The 22,112-nt window shown below is 35.5% G+C and overlaps 1 protein-coding gene across 1 annotated transcript in view; it reads right to left on the reverse strand.

Annotated features, from left to right (window-relative positions):
* LOC126888533 (uncharacterized) overlaps window positions 1–22,112 on the reverse strand; it is a 59,655-nt gene that overhangs the window by 4,030 nt on the left and 33,513 nt on the right. Inside the window, exons 3-5 of the mRNA XM_050656878.1 lie at window positions 19,839–20,091; window positions 8,160–8,270; window positions 340–442 (exon numbers count right to left, since the gene is read on the reverse strand). Of these exons, the coding sequence (XP_050512835.1) occupies window positions 340–442; window positions 8,160–8,270; window positions 19,839–20,091 (467 nt within the window). The remainder of the gene's footprint in view (window positions 1–339; window positions 443–8,159; window positions 8,271–19,838; window positions 20,092–22,112) is intronic.

Genomic DNA, 22,112 nt, shown 5'->3' on the forward strand with positions numbered 1-22,112 from the left:
ATGGTTAAAATGTAATGAAAAATTCCCACCCTCGAGATGGGGTGGCAACTACCCCCAAGCTTGGACTATTTCCTACCTTCTGTGAAAATTTCAAGTAAATCCATGCTGGACGAAAAAATTGCGAGCCAAAATGCTTCATTTCCTCGACTAATAATATTTTATTATTATATGGAAAGGAATGGTAAGGAGGCGCCATAAAATTATTATAATTGAAAATTGGGTCGAAAAACGCTGTTTGCTCTGCTGTTTGTTTTAGCTGTTTAACCGATAATGTTTATATCAAACAGTAAGGTTTACTGAAATATGCTTTTATTTGTAGGTTTTTTATTTATTACTTACCCTGCAGCTCTTTAATAGATTTTTGTTGACCACCATAGTCACAAGGAAGAAGTTCAATAGGTATATGTTTTGTTATTTCATCCATGGATTGATAACTGTGGACCTTAAATACAATTATGTCGTTAGCACAGTATATATCTACAGTGCTAGTCAAAAGTCCGTAACCTACTCGTATATTCTGAACGGTTACACCTACCATAATAGTGAAATTTGGAGGGAGGAAATAAACGGACCTAAGTTTCTCAAATAATCATAGCAGGTGACGTAATAGTGACAGATGACGTTACAGAGCCACTGTGACCGATAATTTTAAATGGGACTTATGGCGAGTGATACCTCGTTTGAAAGGTATTCAAAATACCTATTCAGTCATACTAATTTTTTTGGGTTTAAGTTGATTTTGATTTTGGCAAATAAATTAATAAGTATAATATTGTAGTTTCGCATTTAATTAATAAAAATTGAAATGTCCGCCTATGATTTTTTTTTCAAGAAAATGGACGTTATTCTCTAGTAGTTTTTAAGTCAATGTCAACCTACACACACCGGCAAAATTAGCCGAACACCTTAAAAATGGGACATGTTTGATGTCACGAATTTCCTAAACCAGTGGTCCGATTTGAGTGATTCTTTTAGTATGTTATAACCTTATTATTTAAGAATATAGTTGTAGTAATATTGTTGCTAGACAGCTACATATCACTGTATACCGGGTGTAACAATAATACTGTGTTTTTTTCTTAAAGTTTGGAACACCCTGTGGACTATTCTAGCATATATAAAATACTGAAATTAAAACTCGAATAAAGCCTTAGGCTTTCTTAACATTTTCTTTTTTGATTTATTTGCTTGTGTTGGAAAATAAAAAAGTTATGGGCTTTAACATCTAGCCATGTTTTTCATCGATAAATCCTCATAGTAGGGGAGGAAAGGATGCTAAATTTGCAGTTACTCGAGTGTTATGGGGACCTATTGGATTGTGAATAGTATGTGCTAAAACCAGAAAAAGGTTAAGTTAAGTTTTCCATATATTGGGGGACTTTTCATTTTTGAATTTATTTTCCATTTGAAACAATCGTTTTTTCCGATTATTGCGCGATCCATCCATAATTCAAAAAAATGTGTCGAATAAAAGTTGCTTATTTTTACGTAAAGAATCCAAATCTGCAATAAAAATTGGGGGCTCCTATTTAAGATTTTAAATTAAATTCCCCACCCAACCTCCGTGGGGGAACGTGTTTGGTGCCATTCGATAGATTTTTCAAAAATATTGAATACGTGTATTTTGCAGTTTTTCGATCTGATGTTCAGCTAGTTCAGCTGAAATCCACGGAAGGTCGTCATTGTGACATCGCTTATTAATTTATTTATTTAATACATCTATTGAATTACGGCTTGTTTATTAAACTAAGCAGATAATGATGGTAGGGGAGCCCAAGCGGGGATTTTTTCAGTTACTCGAGCGCGTTAGATTATCACATGGGGAGAAACCTTGTACCCTGTAAATGTACCTATACCATATATTGGTTCTTAACACCGGAGAATTCATTAAGGGGGACCGAGAAAAAATCTATTCTTAGAAATTTAAAAAATCTATTCGCTTGAGGGGTAAATTAAAAATTTTAAATGCGATATTTCGCGAAATGAAAGGTCGTAAAACTGCAAAATACACGTATTCAATATTTTTCAAAAATCTGTCGAATGGCACCAAACACGTCCCCCCACAGAGGTAGGGTGGGGGGTTACTTTAAAATCTTAAATAGGAGCCCCTAATTTTTATTGAAGATTTGGATTCCTGACGTAAAAATAAGCAACTTTTATTCGCAACATTTTTTTAAATTATGGATAAATGACGCTATAATCGGAAAAAAACGATTGTTTCAAATGGAAAATAAATTAAAAAATGAAAAGTCCCCCAATATATGGAAAACTTAACTTAACCTTTTTCTGGTTTTAGTACATACTATTCATAATCCATTAGGTCTCCATAACGCTCGAGTAACTGCAAATTTAGCATACTTTCCTCCCCTAATATGAGGATTTATCGATGAAAAACATGGCTAGTTGTTCAAGCCCATAACTTTTTATTTTCCAACATAAGCAAATGAATCAAAAAAGAAAATGTTAAGAAAGCCTAAGGCTATAATTGAGTTTTAATTTCAATATTTTATATATGCTAGAATATTCCACAGGGTGTTCGAAACTTTAAGAAAAAAACACAGTATTATTGTTACACCCGGTATAAAATGATATTTAGCTGTCTAGCAACAATATTATTACAATGATATTCTTAAATAATAAGGCTATAACATACTAAAAGAATCACTCAAATAGGGCCACTGGTTTAGGAAATTTGTGACATCAAACATGTCCCATTTTTAAGGTGTTCGGCTAATTTTGCCGGTGTGTGTATTTGAAAAGTAATCGTAGGCGGAATTTTGAATTTTTATTAAATTAAAAGCGAAACTACAATTTTATATTTATTTCATCTATTCATCAAAACTAACTTATACTCAAACAAAATTAGTATTATGACTGAATAGGTGTTTTCAATGCCTTTCAAACGAGGTATCACTTGCCATAAGGTCTCATTTAAAAGTATATGTCCCAGTGACGCTGAAAAGTCATCTGTCACTATTACGTCGCCGATCATAACTAGTTAAGAAGCTTACGTCCGTTTATTTCCTTCCTTCAAATTTCACTATTATAGGTATAACCGTTCAAAATAGACGAGGGGGGGTACGGACTTTTGACTAGCACTGTATATGAAGGAATACTCAAATAGTTATAACTTATAGTTCAGAGAAATAAGGAAAAAAATAGCCTGTTGGTGACACAACCCCCTCCAGGCCGAAACTAAATTTTTTGAGTAATATGGACATCTATAATAATAACCTATATATTTCCTGCAGCCGATTTTGATGATATACATAGTTATAAACAAATGAAGATCAAAAAACGGTAAATTTTCGCTTTTTTCGTCTATTACTAAGAAAATAGGCATTTTAAACAAATTTGAGAGTAAGAAACTCATAAACGGTATAAAAAACTTCAATATGGCGTTCGCTTAATATGTCTATCCTTATTGGTTGCTTAGAAAATTGCAAAATAAATCATAAATTTTGAATTTTTATAAATATTTATAACTTATGTAAAAATTAACTTAGAACCTTCTTATTAAACGGAATGCTGTGATTTATGGTGCTTAATTCATACCCTAAATTTCGAAGAAATTGGTCAAATAGTTTAAAAGTTATTTAATTTGTTTATCTCAAATTTATTTTTTTTGCAACACTGTAAGTCAGAAAATGATGAAGCTACAGTAATACTTTGGATAGTTTATGGAAGAATGAAATTTACAATATTAATTTAATTAAAAAAAGTTACAAAAAATAATTATAAATATTGCAAAATTATTTTGCAAAAACATGTGAATTAAATAAATGGGGGGGCTAACTTTGTCCCTAATTGTCCTAGGACAGTTGTTTTTCTTTCTAAATGTGTATAAAAATTCAGTCTTTCTAAATATGAAAAAATAATTTTTCTACAGGTAACGGTTAAAAAGTTATCCTAATTGTTTTTAAGTAAGCAAAAAATCAACATGTTTTTTCAAAATAATTTTACACTGTTTAAAATTTTTTTTTGTCATTTATTTTTAATAATGGTAATAGTATAAATGTTCTTGTTTCATAAACTGTCCGAAGTATGATTGTAGCCTCATAATTTTCTGACTTGTAGTGTTGCAAAAAAAATGAATTTGGGATAAACAAATTAAATAACTTTTAAACTATTTGACCAATTGCTTTGAAATTTAAAATATAATTTAAGTACAAGAAGTGTCAGCATTCCGTGTAATAAGAAGGTTCTAAGTTAATTTTTACATAAGTTATGAATATTTTTAAAAACTGTAAATTTATGATTTATTTTGCAATTTTCCAAGCAACCAATAAGAATGGACATATTCAGCGAACGCCATATTGAAGTTTTTTATACGATTTATGAGTTTCTTACACTCAAATTTGTTTAAATTGCTTAACTTTTTGATAATAGACGAAAAAAGCGAAAATTTAGCGTTTTTTGATCTTCATTTGTTTATAACTATGTATATCATCAAAATCGGCTGCAGGAAACATATAGGTTAATAATATAGATGTCCATACTACTCAAAAAATTTGGTTTGGGCCTGGAGGGGATGTGTCACGAGAAAAATCTTATTTCTCTGGACTATTAAATTATTTGATATTTTTAAAGAATACGAAACTTACGAGTTAGACTCTTACTTGTTACGTAATGTCGACATGAACCGGCCATACTACAGTAATTAATTTTTTGTATTTGTGACCTCTTTATAGAGAACATTGTACACGTGATAAGCACCAAGAGATATGAATAATTAAATACATAATTCGACATTTATTACATTATTGTCAGTAAGAAGTTTATAAATGGGATAATATCAGTAAAGTCTTGCCCAGGTATTGATGTTGCATCCGATCAGGGACATGAAAATATGACTAAAAAAACGGTAACAACGTGATTACACTAAAGTTAATATTAACAAATTACAAGAACCAGATACTGCTTAACTCTCTCATATATAATTTTAAGGAATTTTTTTTTTAGAAAAATTATTTTATTGCGTAATATTAAAACTTAACATTAGAAAATATTATTGTAAGTGTAAAAACATGAATTTTTTTTCTTAAAACCTAAAAATAGTCCGTCCACTCTAGTGGTCATGTACAAAGCACGATGGACACAGCGGCTCGTTGCAGCTTTTGCAGATGTATTTTGTTTTTTTTTGCAAGGTTTAAGGTGACATCTTCGAGCATTTGGTATATCAATTTGCTAGTTGTGGTCAGTGCTCCAAATTACTTTGTCTAATTTCAGGGGGTGCATGATGATTCGATTTCTTCTTCTTCAAAATGGGAGATGGTGTACCAGACGAAGGTATACCCCGTTTGTTCTCGTTCTGTGTTCCCAGATTTATTAATACTCTGACAATACTTGCTTTAAATTCAAGCAGATATTTTTTTGGATTTCCGTTTTTCTTGTACAAAATCCATGCATTTACAACAAGATCATCCACAAAATGCATAAAAACTCTTATGTACCAGCGTTTGTTTCTTCTCCTTAGAGGATACAGGGCTAACAACTGGTCAATCAGGTCTACTCCTCCCATGATTTTGTTATAAAATTGAACAGAAAATGGTCTGTTTACTTCTATAACAGTCTTAGTAGATTTACACCAGGGTTTTGTTTTATTCTGAGGTTCTATTCCAGCACAATTAGAAACAATGTAAAGATTCTTGTTGTCTAGCCATTTAAAAACAATTATATTGCCACCATCAGTACTTGCAACGGATGAAGTTAAAGAATAAAATGTATTTATTTCTACTAAAATAATATAAGTTAAGTACATAAAAAATGCCCTCGAAAATCCCTAAATAAATAATAAATTTTTGAAAAGAAAATAACAAAAAATATGTGAACAAGAAACCTACTACCCCTCTGAAAATTATACTCATAAAACATATCACAAGGGTGGAATTCTAAGTTACATATTGCATGATATCCACTTTAGTGGACATGACTTCAAGGTGATATTTTCAGTGAGTTTTTCAATTATTTTGAAATTATAACAAAGGCTAATTTATAAGAAAAATATTTTTTCTGCAGCCGTCCCGAAAATAAAACTTTCGGTATGATCTATTAAATCGAAAGTAACATTTTACACAACTCGTACCGAAAGTAGCGAATTTCGGGACTAATTTTTTCAATTTCGGGACGCTTTTTTTACTTTCGGGACGATTTTGGGTAGCTAGGTAACGGCTTTGGTAATAAAATCAACTTTGTATTTTATTATGACAACGCTTGTCATTTAAGATTCGTGTGTGTTTTCATTTAAATTAATATCTCAAAAAATAGTAAAAGCACTGACACGTCTAACGCTAATTTTAATGCTGCAACTTCTGTTAATGTGCCTAACAATATCAATGTAAATAATTGTTATAATTGTGTTATTAATATTTATAAGTAGATGTTTCTAATGTTGAATTCACGATAGTAACTTTAAAGTGTTTAACAAGTTTATCTATATAAATATTCTTTTTAACATACAAAACGGCTGCAGAAAAAATATTGTACATAAGACGATCCAAAAGTGATTTTACAAGACTCGCAGGATTCCAGGCTACTCGTTTCGTAAAATATCACTTTGGAACTGATTACGCAAATTACTATTGTTACCTTTTTTGCTTTTCCATAGAAACTACGGCCACTTATTTCAGGAAATTCACAGGTGGCCATCGCGGTCAGGTGATTTATTTATAGATACTAACATAAACAAACTTTGATTTTCAAAATAAATATTTTAGATGGCGGTAGTAGTTACTTGATTAGAGTCCACTGAAAGGGATTTCGTGCATTTTGCACAAGTTTCATAGAATTAAAATATATTTTTTGGAGTTAAAAAATATGTCCACTGCATAACTCATAAGCGGGTTAAATTTCAACTCAGTTAATTGGTCCAAAAATTAACGATCTCAAATAAAAAGTAAACACAGTAGCAGTTCCACATGTGCAATGGCCAACAATTAAATAAATAATAGTAAACACTTGAAACGAAACTTCTTCTTCTTCTTCTTTTTCTTTTTTTTAATAGGACTGTGTCCTGTTTCTTCTATTACAGTCTCTGCTGCGATCCGGAGCTCCAGCTCTCGTACCATCGTTTTTTGGGTCTTCCTATGGGTCGCTTGGTATTGGGCTTCTGTGTCTTCGCCCATTTCGCCATAATTTCAGGGTCCATCCGATCTACGTGGTAGTATCAACAATCCATTACCTGTTCGATTATATTGTCGTCCACTACCAATTTACATCTAATTGGGTTCTTGGATATTACCATCGATTGGGTTTTCTCTGTGGATAGTGTCAGATTATACTTTTTGACGGTTATTTAAAATTTTTGTAGTAGGCGTTGCAAGTCATCTTCGTTTTCGGCTATTAAGATTGCATCATCTGCGAAGCAAAGTATTCTCATGGTTCGGTTACCCGTTTTGTATCACTGATTCATTTTGTTAACACCACCTATAACTTTATCCATTATTAAATTAAATAGGCATATACTGAGGCTCTCCTCTTGTCTAATGTCGACATTGATTTTGATTTTTTCCGTGAACCCGTGTGTGGTTTTTATTCGTCTTTTGTTGGATCTATGGAGCTCTTTGATTGTGTTTCTATATTTCTGACTTATATTTTTCTTTCCTAGGATAGTGGGCACGTCGTTCAGTCGTTCTCTGTCGAATACCTATTTCAGATCTACAAAGCATATGAACATGGGTTTGTCGAATTCTATGGTTTTTTCAACTAATTTTCGCATGATGAAAATAGCGTCTATTGTAGATCTGTTTTTTCGGAAACCCTGTTGTTCTTCCGATACACCAACTTTATTGTATATTTTTGGGATAGAATTTTGTCAGAAGTTGTGATGTAGAAATGATTAGTGTAATTTCTCGGTAGTCCGTAGGATCTGTCTTTACGCCTTTCTTGTAGATGGATATTGTTATACTCTCCATCCATTCCTCTGGTATTGTCATGTTGTTTACAATCTTTTGGAATAATGTTATCTCTTCTACTATTTTTGTACCCCCTTATTTAATTAATTCATTTGGTATATTGTCCGGACCTGGTGATTTTCTATTTTTTGAAATTTTGATTGCCTCGTGTAATTCTTCTTGGGGGATGTAATGAAAACGAAACTTATCATTTCTAATATAACTGATTATACCATATAAAATAAAATATACTGTATTACTACTTACCCTGTCAGATAATTTTTTGGACAATAAGGACTTAAATAAAATTAATGCATTATGAAATAATGTAGGAGCTTTATAAAAATACAATGCGTGCATGCGAGAGCTGTGTATTTTCTGAAAAAAAAAATCATAAAAAAATCATTCTGTTATAAGATTCACTAAATAAAATCAAGTAATTTTATTTTCTACTGCTTTGTAATAAACCACAATTTAAGTTTGAAATTAAATTTGTCTGATGTTTTCGAACCACTTCGGAAATCGTTATCAAAATACAAAACATTAATAAGTTTAATAATAACGATTTTGAAACGTATTAGATAGGAAATTACGTAGATATTTTTTAAGTCATGTATAAATCCAATGATAATACATGCGACAAAATGACAGTTGATGCAACAAAAACAACTAGAATGCTTAGATCGTCTCAAATGGAACTTACTGAGAAAACATTATACTTCTTGTCGCTCGTCTGTCAAGCCAAATTCCTCAGGAGAGCAAAAACACGAATTTTAATTATTTAAAATAAGGAATAATCGTCCAGGAGCATCGGTATGGCGTCTATCCTTAAAATAGTGGCTCTTATTTTTATCCCTATCAGTTCGAATTTCATTATCTTAATTTAATCCCCCCATTTTTAACCTTATCTACAGTTGTGTCATAATTCGTCTAAAAATTTCTTAATGTTTAAAATAATGAATAAATAAATACTAACTGTTCAGGAGCATCGGTATGGCATTTATTCATACAATTATGGGTGCTTGGTTTCATCCCTATTGGTTAGAATTTCATTATCTTAATTTAATCCCCTCATTTTCAACCCTATCTACAGTTCCATCATTCTTCATCTCAAAATTTTTCTCTATACAAAAAAATAGGTATTAAATGAGGAGACAGCGTCCAGGGGCATGTATGCCGTTTAGTATTACAGCGATGGCTTTTATTTTCATCCCTATTGGCCCGAATTTCATTATCTTAATTGAATCCCCCGGGGGACATGAAAGGAGCCTCCACGTAGATTGTGATCACTTGTGAATACAATCGGGCGTCCCCTGGAAACGAGTAATGTCGGCTAATCCTTTCAACACCGGTGCACCAACAACACAGATGCAATCAAAATCAAAACGGTCTTTATCAAGGCCATTTTTGATGACGACCTCAATTAATATTGAAGGACTATCAGCAGGTAAAGAAGACCTATTATCTAATATGTGCAGAGAACATGGTGTCGATGTTCTACTGGTTCAAGAAACCCATAGAGGTACTGCAAGCCGCAGACCAAGGATTCGGGGTATGAAGCTCATACTGGAGAGACCACACGACCAATATGATAGCGCAGTCTTCGTCAGACCAGATATCGACGTAGCATCCACATCTCTAACAGATCAAAATGACATCGAGATCCTCACAGTGGAGATAAACTCCTGTACAGTAACGTCAATCTACAAACCACCAAACGCTGACTTTGCTTTTGAGGAACCGAATAACTTTCAATCACAGCAAATCAAATTCGTACTGGGTGACTTCAACTGTCACAGTGTCGCGTGGGGTTACAACGAAACAGATTCCAATGGCGAAGAACTAGAAAAATGGGCTGAAAGCATGAACCTAAAACTTATTCACGATCCAAAGCAGCCTGCGTCGTTCAACAGCGGAAGATGGCGCAGAGGTTACAACCCAGACAATATATTTGTCAGCGACAGAATTGGAGACCAGGTGACAAAAATCGTTGGAAGCGCCCTCCCAAAGACACAGCACAGACCAATAATTTGTCTTTCCAACGCGGCAATCAGATACGAAATTGTTCTTTTCAAGAGAAGGTTCAACTTTACTAAAGCAAAATGGGAAAAATTCTCTGAAACATTGGATCAAGAAGTTTCCCAGCTAGAACCTTGCCCTGATTCATACGATAAATTTGTAGAAATCGTAAAGCAAGTATCACGGAAATTTATCCCTAGAGGTTGTCGAACTGAGTACATAGCGGAGCTCAATGAGGAATCTAAACCCCTACTTAAAAGATACGAACAGCTATATGAAGAAGACCCTTTCTCGGAAGCGACAATACAGGCTGGGGAGGAAATGTTAAATGCGATATCCGCCAACAGGACGGAAAGGTGGTGCAAGCTGGTCACGAGTCTGGACATGAAACAAAACAGCAGACGTGCCTGGAAGCTGATTCGGAATCTTGGCAACGATCCCGCTGCTCCGGCAGTCAACATGACAGAAGTCACACCCGATCAGATAGCCCATCATCTTCTAATGAACGGTAAGACGACATCAAGAAAGAACAAGGTGAGAGCTCAACGGAATATCGGCGAAGAAAGAGATGTTCTAGGTACCTCTTTTTGTCTAGAGGAGATGAGAGGCGCGATACATCAAATGAAAGATAATAAAGCGGCTGGCCTGGACGACATTCAAACAGAGCAAATAAAGAACTTTGGACTAAAAACCGTAGAGTGGCTCGTAAAAATGATGAATTACTGCATCCGTACATTACAAATCCCCAAAATCTGGAGAAAAGCTAGAGTGGTAGCCCTCTTAAAACCAGGGAAGGATCTGGCGGATACAAAGAGTTTTAGACCTTTATCTCTCTTGTGCCACCTTTTCAAGGCCTTTGAAAGAATGATACTGAACCGGATCGCAGAATATGTGGAGACTAAAATTATTCCAGAACAAGCAGGATTCAGGCCCGGAAAGTGCTGCTGCAGCCAAATTCTTAATCTCACCCAACATATTGAAGATGGTTTTGAACGGAAGGAAATAACAGGAGTAGCGTTCATAGACCTAACTGCCGCCTATGATACAGTTAACCATCAACGGCTACTCGCAAAACTCTACGAAACTACAAAGGATTTCCGACTAACAAGGTTAGTGAAATGTCTCCTCCAGAATAGACGCTTCTACGTAACGCTCCAGTCCAAGAACAGTCGGTGGAGGGACCAAAAAATGGGCTACCACAGGGAAGTGTCCTCGCGCCGATTCTATACAACATATACACCAACGACCAACCCATACACCAACAAACAAGGCAATTTATTTACGCTGATGATACAGCGGTGGCAGCTCAGGGAAGAACCTTCAATGAAGTCGAAGTGAAACTGACAGATGCCCTGGGAGACTTAGCTCTATACTATGATAAAAACCATCTGAAACCCAATCCCACAAAAACCCAGGTATGTGCTTTCCACCTGAGAAACAAGCATGTCCGAAGGTCGCTGGAGGTGGAATGGCGTGGTCAGATGCTGGAACACAACAAGACGCCAAAATACCTTGGCGTCCGTCTGGATAGAACTCTGTCTTACCGATACCACTGTCAAGATGTCAAGAAGAAAGTAAGTGCCAGAAATAATATCATCCGCAAGCTAACTAATACAAAATGGGGAGCACAACCACACACTCTCCGCACTTCTGCCTTGGCATTATGTTTTTCGGCCGCGGAGTTTGGAGCACCAGTATGGGCAAACTCCGCTCACGCAAACAACGTCGACGTGGCTCTTAATGAAACGGTCCGTATAATATCGGGTTGCCTGAAACCGCCACCTATCGAAGAGGTATACTTGAATCCCCCATGTTCAACCCTATTTACAGTTGCGTCATTATTCATCTGTAACAAGTTCTAAAATGGCACATATTTTAATAACGACTCAACTTCCCTGTAGTGGCTCAGCACATAGTTACAGTTCTGTCGCTTTTGTATCATCTGTACACATTATTTTACAACTTGACAAAAATGTAAGCAATAAACGGGAATAGACAAAATTCGCAGTTACGTCATTCTTGTTCCGGACCGGCGATGTAGTGCCTATCTGTTTCGGATGTTAGTGACCATCATGGAAATCTGTACTTCGGACATTGCTGCACTGAAAACATTTGTGATTGTTGTATTGAACCACGTACGTAGATTTTTTAGCCAGAAAATCCTTCGCCTTGCTGGTCCACGTTTTCCTTCTACTTTTCACTAGTTACAGCAGTTCTAGGTTTACTAGTTACCGCAGATAACAATGTCAGCGAAGAAGTTAAGACAAGAATACACATTGTAAAACATATTATAATGGACTAATTAAACATCTAAGATCTAACAACATCACGAGAAAAACCAAATGCAAAGTATACAAAACTCTGATAAAACCGGTCCTTATATATGGAGCAGAGACATGAACACTGTCGAAAAGTGAAGAGAACTTCTTATGAGGTACGTTTGAACGCAAAATCCTTAGACATACATATAATATAAAAGGGGGTAAAAAAAATGGCGTATGGCGCAAAAGATATAATTTTGAACTATAATACGCATCTTACAACGAACCCGGCGTCATAACATCCATAAAGATCGGACGTCTGCGCTGGATGGGCCATGTTGAACGGATGTTGAAGACTGAAACACCAAATGACATAATGAGGCAGACACCAGTAGGGCGAAGATCAAAGGGAAGAGCCAACCTTAGATACATGGAACAAGTGGAACAAGATATGAAAACACTTAAGATTAATAATTGGAAGACCAAAGCAAGGAACAGAACAGAATGGCGGAAAATACTAGAACAAGCCAGGACCCAAAAAGGATTGTCGAGCTACTGATGATGATGAACATTAAGAGGCAGAATAGCAGACAGCCAAATAAGATAACAACGAAATTAAAGGGGCTTACGAATACCTAAAAAAGATAAAAAGTGGGTATAAACCTCAAACAAGTCTATGTAAAGATGAAAGTGGGCAAATAATCAGTGACCAACAGAAAGTCACAGAAACCTGGAAGCATTATTTTCAGATACTACTTGGAACTCAAGTAGACATGGAAGATGAAATAGGTATGATCTACGTAGAAGAGAATGGAGTAGAAGCTCCAACCATAGAGGAAGTTTTCGAAGCCATTAAGGCCCAGAAAAACAATAAAGCTCCGGGAGTTGATGAAATACCAGCAGAACTATATAAGGTAGGTGGCGACCACCTAGCAAGTCACATCCACGCACTCATCAGAGACGTATGGCAAGAAGAGAAAATACCCGACGACTGGAAGAAAAGTATAGTATGCCCGATATATGAAAAAGGAGACAAACTCCAGTGCAAAAACTACCGTGGAATCTATCTACTATGTACAGCATATAAAGTCCTCACGTATATTATAAACCAGCGGCTCCAACCACTAGCAGAAAATATTATTGGAGAGTATCAGACGGGGAAGATCGACACTGGATCAAATATTCACAGTAAAACAGATCTTGAGCAAAGCATGGGAACACGATATTGATGTTTACAACGTGTTTGTAGACTTCAAACAGGCATACGACTCAGTCAAAAGGAACAAACTATACTATATATTGGCTGAATTGGCAATACCACACAAGTTAATAAGACTCATTAAAGCCACAATGGATGAAACTCAGGCATGTGTACGAATACAAAACCACCGGACAGACTTTTTTAACATTTCGCAGGGACTAAAACAGGGAGATGGGCTGGCCCCAACATTGTTTAACCTGGCATTGGAGTATGCGGTTAGGCAAATGCAAACTGGACGAGGAAATCTACTGACCAACCGAACGGTTCAACTGGCCGCTTATGCTGATGATATTAATATTATGAGTAGAACATCAACAGGAGCACAGGAAACATATGCAGAGTTAAAAACACAAACAAAAATGCTAGGTCTGGAAATTAACACAGAAAAAACAAAAATAATGACTCAGACGAGAAGAAATATAGTCCCAGAAAACATTATACATGAAGATGACATTGAAACGGTTGAAAAGTTTACATACCTGGGAGTAGAAATATATGCCGACGGATCAGAAGATGGAGAAATAAGGAAGAGAATAACGCAGGAAAACAGAGCTTATTTTGCCGTCTCCCATATATTTCGGTCAACAAGTGTCCACCGAAATACAAAGATGAGAATCTATAAAACCTTAATTCGACCAATAACATGCTATGGCAGTGAAGTCTGGGTGCTGAAAGAAACATCCAAAAACAAACTCGACACATTCGAAAGGAAAGTACTTAGGAGAATACTAGGACCTGTGAGGGAAAACGGAATCTTCAGAAGTCGATACAACAACGAGCTTTATCAACTTTATAAGGAAACGCCCCTGTCAGACTTCATTAGATTACAAAGATTGCAATGGGCCAAACATGTGATAAGAATGGGAGAGGATAGGCTACCAAAACGAGCACTGAATGCTAGAATGCAAGGAAAGAGACCGGTTGGGAAGCCACGAAAGCGCTGGGAAGACACAGTAAACAGCGACGCACAAGCCCTTTTAGGAGTCCGTGTATGGAGAAGAGCAGCCACAGACATGCAAGGGTGGAGGCAAAAAATAAAGGAGGCCAAGGCTCAATTTGGGATGTAGTGCCGTAGAAGAAGAAGAAGAAGAAATAAGATATTCTATGGAATACAGGATATTATAGGTACGATGAGGAAGATAGGCAGGACAAGAATAGAACCATAATGTTAGGCGGATCGATTTAGAGAGACTAGCCCGAATATCAAGGGATTTAATACCGATAGACAGATCCCTAAGAATGCTCTTTAGATAGATATCGTTATGCTATATATAGGTATCGTTAGAATGCTGTATCTAGATAGGTATCGTTAGTATCCCAACACACTACAGCTTGACGATAGAATAAGTGTAGGCCTAATATAAGAAGAATAATACAAAGATAATTATTTTGTATTTAATAAATTCTAAAATTCTTCCACGCTGTATTTCTTAATATTTCATTAGTACTAGAGGTTTATGTTAAATGATGGATTTGATAAAATCAAAAAAAATATTTCTTCGATTTTCGAAGCCTATATTGGTGACAATTTTAGAAAGTACGAGACTATAAATTGAGTAATTTTAAAATCCACTGGTAACGTCAGGTATCACGTAAAATTATCTCCGACAATAGAACAAAGAACAATATATAAAATATGAATTACCCAACACACTATGGAAACGTCAATGTTACTACCAATTAGGGATGAGAAAAACCTACCGGTTATAACCTAAAACCGGTTTTTTTCCTCGGCAATAATCGTGTTTTCCAGTTGTTTTTTTGTCCTGGTTAAAACCGGTTTTCTCTTTTAAAGTAATAACCGGTGATACCCCGGATAAGTGAAAAAATACTGAATTCAGAGAAAAAATGGCAAAATTTTTCGCTCATCGCACGAAAATGAGAAATTTTCATCTGACTGAAATCGATTTCACAACACTGAAAACTGATTTCTATACTAATATAGACTGATATCGATTCGGATGCAGAATCGCAAACTAAAGGGCAATGTAAATGTAACCTGTTGGGTATTGGCTATGAATAAAAAACCGAACACCGGTTTATGAAATAACCGGTTTTTTGACCGGTTATAACCGCCAGGTTAAAATGTAGGTAGAAAAAACCGGTATAACCGAAAACAAGTGATTTGTCAACAACCGTCATCCCTACTACCAATGCTATTACCATCAGAGATAAAGTAAGAAACATAGAAATACGAAGAACAGGAGTCACGGCTTTAGTTGAAAAAATAGTCATGGACAAATGAGCTTGGACCGGACATGTTGCCAGATTGACGGATGACAGATGGACTAGAACATTATGGAATGGCGACCAAGGCAAAAGGTATATCGAAGCAGATGACGACCAGCGAGAATGGACGAATGATATAAAGTGCATCACCACAACTTAGACGCAAGAATCTCAAGGTAGATATGTAGACAATTTTACGGAGGGCCTACGTTCAGCAGTGGAAAAATATAAGCTAATTGATGATGATGATGAATGTCAAGTATAAATATAAAAATCAGAATGCTATACTCAACTATATAGACCTGGATCCCTCGTACCAAAAAAAATTTGAATAATAGCAAGCTGAAAATTTATTAATAGCTTAACGGTGTCTAGTCGGAAAAATTTTGATGCATGGGAATACTGGAACACGGGAAGTTTTAATTGTGGAACAGGTTAAAAATTTGGAAAGTCAGATTAAGAAAACGTCCCATGTATTTTGTCGGACAGAACTTCCAATTGATTTGTTACCATTTCATTAAACTCTCATGCAAAAATCAGACTTGTGTTGATCACCAACCGGGCATTTTAATGAGTGGAACAAGAAGAACATGCCAAATGGCAGGATTTATATTGGTTGTAAATAGCAGTCTGATTTTTGCATTGTAGCACTAAACGTAATAAAGAATAGAAGAAAAGCCCAGCACGTTGCCGGCGACATTTATGTAGCATTAAGTGGCAAATACCAACGCCTCGACGACGGCGCCATTTTGTAACACTAAATATGCCTCAAACACGGTGGCGACAGTTTGTAGCAGTCCCAAGAAAGGGCGCTATCTTTGTGGCATTCATTGATTAGAAAGAAAAAAAGATCGACACGTTAAATGCCAAATTAAAAAAAATATAGAAATATCATTGGTGCTACTTAACTTTTTGATATACTCGTACCTCGGTAGCTGCTAAGTCTTCAGAGACTTAGGGGTGTGGATTCTTAATAGATGTTAAATAAAATTGAAACTCAATTGCTCGGGGGGCGCCATAATTAAAAAAATAAATATCATTATATTTACTTATAAAAAAATATAAAACTAAGAATGCCGGCTACTTGAAATATCTGTACTTACCGTAGGCTACTTTCATGTGTGATTACTTTTATAAGGACAATAGAGATTGGTAAAGAAAATCTAATAATTAAACCTAATTCTTACTTTATTGAATCAAATAAAAATTTAGCAAAGTTGTTATCAACAAAAAAATAAAGTTTCATCGATTCGCGAGAAAACGTAATAGTTCAACAATAAAAAAATAGCGCAAGTACCTTGATGTGTTCTTTATCCATAGTCCATCCATGCGGCAATTGCGGTGTTAAACATTGTTCTGATGTTACGACACATTTTTTTGTCACGCACATAACGACACTCAATGTTACAGACAAAGTACAGGTATTAATTATATTAGAGATGAAGTTCCATTGTTCGTATATTGGATGCAACACTATTATTGTTATTAATTAAACTTGATTGAAAGAAAAGAAAACTTTTCGACAAAAGAAAACTAATAGATGTGTTCAATCCATCACTAAAAACACAAAGTACGGTCGAGAATTTACATTCTCTATGACCACAGCAGCCACTTGAGCCTACTTCGGCTCTGGAACAAAAAATTAAAGAAAGTGTACTAAATACAAACAACTAATTTGCTCCATTGAACTATTTTCAACGATTTTCTCCGTCAGCAAGGCAAGGCCTGCTGACGGAAAGGCACAAACTTTTTATTCCAGCTCTCTAGAACTGATCGCTCTTCTCGACTACTTCGAACTGATCTCCCTTCTCGTCTACGTAGAACTCCTGTACCACCCAAAACCATTTCCTCCCCTCACTTTTCTATCTTACTTAACCATGTCCGGTTTTACCAACAAAAAAATTCGCCAATTTCCACTCTTCATTTCAAAACAAATAGAAAAGATTTAAGCAAACTTCAACCACGCCTTCAAATGCAATAACTCATACTTCTGCAAATAGGACTTAATCTACGAAATTCCGATGATTTGTCTCAATTCAAAACTCTCCCATGCTTTTTAGCTGATCCAGGTGTTCGCACAGCTGGCCCACTAGATACCCATAAATATATTATATAAACACACTCAGAGTCTCTTATCTCACAAGGGTATGCACTATGTAAACAAACCAACTCCAAAGCATCATATTCTCGTCGCCAGAAATCAATTATCCCGGCACCTGCCACGTGGGGTGCTACCAGCACCCCATAACACATTTTTATCAAATTTTTGGTTTTTCAAGTTTGGTAACCGTGCTGTGCGTCATAGTAGCTTTCTATAATGGTAGGGGAGCAAAGTATGCTAAATGTGCAGTCACTCGAGCGCTTTGTGGACCTATTGGGTTGTGAAGAGTAGGTCCTTAAACCAAAAAAAGTTAAGTAAAGTTTTCCATTTTAGTGGGCGCTTGCCATTTTTTAATTTAATTTTCCATTTCCAACAATCGTTTTTTCCGATTATAACGTCATCTATCCATAATTCGAAAAAATGTTTCGAATAAAAGTTACTTATTTTTACGTAAGGAATCCAAATCTGCAATAAAAAATGAGGGCTCCTATTTAAGATTTTAAAGTAACACCCCACCCCACATCCATGGGGGGTCGTGTTTAGTACCATTCGATAGATTTTTCAAAAATGTTGAATAAGTGTATTTTACAGTTTTTCGATCTGATATTCATTTCGCGAAATATCGCGGGATTCGTATTTAAAATATTAAATTTACCCCCCACCCCTCTCCGTAGGAAGTCGTGTTTGGTATCATTCGATAGATTTTTAAAAAATATTGGGCACATATTTTTTAGTTTTTTTATCTGTCATTCATTTCGCGAAATATTCGTTTTTTTCTTGTGAAACTTTGGGACTCACCCATTTCCTTACGCCCGGCTCAAATCGTCAGATTTTTGAAATATACACTCTTTTGCATGTACTTAACTTACCTTATCTTAATCTGACAATTTCGAGTTTTTTTAAGGATAGATTTTTTTTTCGGGCCCCCCTTAACGAACTCCCCTGTGTTAAGAGCCAATATATGGTAGAGGTACATCTGCAGGGTACCAGGTTTCCCCCATATGCTAATCTGACGCGCTCGAGTAACTGCAAAAATCCCCGCTTGGGCTCCCCTACCATATAATATTATATAGCATAGATGTGTTAGGGTTTGAAGTGGTTATTTAGTGTCATTCTGAACTTATAGCTCTAAAATCGAATTGGGGTGTCATCATCTGGCACTTTAAGTTTTAATTTTTATTTGTATTTTTGATAAACAGGTCAAATTTACATTTTTTATTGAGATAAGTGATTTAAATTATTAATATAGACTCTATACTCACTAAATCTCATTTTTTTTAGATATTTTACTTGACTTCATTTATTATGGCTTGGTACTTGCTAATTTGCTTATAACACCTATTTCATTTTATTTTTTAACTTTAATAACATATTAGTGGCTAATAAGTTAATAAAACATGTTTTTTATATTCTTGTGTTACTAACACATTATTTTGTTTCTTAAACAAGTGGATCACAGAAAATTTTTAAGGGGTGCTGTGAGCACCCCACGTGGCAGTTGGCGCCTTGCAAAGCCACGTGGCAGGTGCCGGGTTAAAGAAGAATTTACGATTGTAATTCCCTTGATAAAAAAACCGGCAACCCATTTCACGACCGAATAACGGCTAACAAAACATGATACTTTTAAAACCTGCGTTCTCCCGAATAAGAAACTAAAAAAAATATTCATATGAATCGAGGACGAATTACGCAATACTACAGATTCATGAGAACTGAAAAGGAATCACACATTTCCACGCAATAAACAAATACAATTTCTGAAACGGATTTACCTTACAGGGTGAAGCAACAGTATCAGGAATTCGAAAATATTAATGCACTTTGCACCCGTTACAGCATGAGTGTTTAATGAAAGGGTAACAAATCAATTGGAAGTTCTGTTTTCGTAATCTGATGTTCCAAATTTTTAAACTGCTCCACAATTAAAACTTCCCCTGTTGCAGTGTTCCCGTACATCAAAGTTTGTCCGACTGGACACCGTTAAGCTATTAACAAATTTTCAGCTTGCTATTAATCAACTTTTTTTGGTACGCGGGATATAGGTCTAATATTGCTAAGTCTAGAATTTAAATTACCTCGAATACAAATCCCACTTTTTTAAACAATAACGGTGTTAACCTGGAAATAACTGAAAATTTAATACGCTCAAGATCTAGTATGTATATTTCTCCCATTGCTAAATCTTCGTGCATCCTAATTTCATGGAAAACTCTGAGGAACAAACTCAATATTCCCTTCATATCGTTGTCGTTTGCGTCTACGTCGTGATATTGAATTACAGTTAATCGATGTAATGTTGGTGTGAGAGTAGGTATACAAAGGAAAGACCTGTAACATAAATAGTCGTTATTTTTCTTACTGGCGCGGAAAGTCATACTTTCCCGCACGCGACTGCCGTTGACCCCAACGACGCAATAGCGGAATTCGGGTAAGCAGTCGACTGCGGGAAAGACACTTTCCGCATGAGCTAGGAATAATGTTCTTTCTATGGTCGTACGTTTGGAAAAAAGTCACAAGAAATAGTGTTATATCAATTTTTATTTAAGAGTAAATACAACATACAAAAATACGTAATAAGAAAATGCATGCTTTAGTCATTTGGAAAAACAAGAATGTCTTCACTTATTGCTTGGTAATATTACCTAAATGTAAACGAGCAATTCGTGGCAACTTGCAAATTGATCAGTCAGTTAAGTTGATCCTTTAGTTGTTCAATACGTTCTCTGACAAGGTTGTCAAAACCAAATTTTTGTATATAGTAATATCATAAGAGAGAAAATTTTGCCGGCAATATATTCGACTGGCATGAAAGTTTGAGGCGTCCGTCGAGTGATTTTGTCAAAATTTCCTAAGCAAAAATGGCCAAAAGGCAATAAACTTGAATAAAACCAGAAGAAAATTTTGCCGGTAAATGATTTCCTTTCGAATGATATTCGACAAGACTATTTCACGAGACAATTAATGCACCATATCAACGAAACATAACCTTTATTTATTTGTTAACAATATTAAATGTACAATTATTATAAGCTATATTAGTTTGCCCATTCTTTTCAACAAAAGCATGATTTTTTGTATTATTGACCTGTCGAATTTGGGAACTCGAAGGTCCAGCTTTATTTGTTGTTCTGAGATTTCTGATCAACTTCTGGTGGTGATTGGAATCCAGCTGTAGCTATGGTTTTAGAGAGCTTGCATTTGAGTGACCCGTTAATTTAATTAACTCCTGTTCAGAAACACCTTGTTTGAACAAGGCTGACACTCAAGGCTGACTTCAGCTTGAACAGCTGAAGATCGATGAGGATGGTTGGTTATTTTATATTTTTTTGTGTCTATTCCAATTTTTTCATCTGAAATTTTTGTCCACGGTGTCCACTGTTGTCATACGGTGTTGATTTCAAGTGGAGAGTTTTTGAAACAATATCCATCGTACCAGTTGGGGTGAACGGTAAGAAAGAGTCTGCATGATAAAATCTTTGGTCCCCTTTTTTCCATCAATTACAAAAATAATCTATCTGGGCACGAATTTTCGTTTGATGAATTTCTTACCAGCCATTTGCTGCTTGCCGAACTTTTCGAACCACCTTGATTGGTTTTGTAAAAAATGCTGTTGTATTTAATTCGGCCCGTAAGTTCTTACATAACATCAAATTCCTTCTGGAAAAAGTGAATCTTGCAGTTTACGGCCTCATTTCGTCTCCAAGCAAGTTTAAATGGGCAAAGGTCAAAAAAAATTTTTTGGGCTCTAACGGGGGTTTCCTTGTCGTAGCTTTGGATGATTTTTAATAGTTCTTCGGTGGATAACGCTTTTGAACTGAGTTTTCTTTTTTTTAAACACTTTTAAGCTGCCTCCGCTTGGTATCTCTGGCCAATCTTGCACATTTTAAAGATATTATATCTGTGAAGGGGTCGATTTTTATGCTGTACTCCGTAAAATATTTTTCTTGTACCATTTTTGCTGTAGCATGCCACATTGACTTTACAGACGACTCTTTATAGTCTTCGGCATTGCCTTTTTTCATGTTAAAGGCATAATCCTCGATAATTTTTGCTAGTTCCATTATGGTAGTACGTATAGTAGTCAAATTTCTCACCCGTAGAGACTTATAAAATTGGGTCCAAATAGAGCTTTTGGCCTCTCCGTGTTCATTGGGACATTTTCCGAAACCAATTTTTTGATTTCTTCACCTGACTGGCATCCAAATCTTAATTTTTCGTCTTGATTCATTACATCTGTCCAAAATTAATTACGCCTCAATGACGTTTGTCAAACTGACAACAATACAATTACCAGACACCTTCGTGATGGATCTGTCATAATTTTGTCGCTAAGAAATCACGGACAGGAA

The sequence above is a fragment of the Diabrotica virgifera genome, chromosome 7 (assembly GCF_917563875.1).
Source record: "Diabrotica virgifera virgifera chromosome 7, PGI_DIABVI_V3a".
Classification (NCBI taxonomy): domain Eukaryota; kingdom Metazoa; phylum Arthropoda; class Insecta; order Coleoptera; family Chrysomelidae; genus Diabrotica; species Diabrotica virgifera.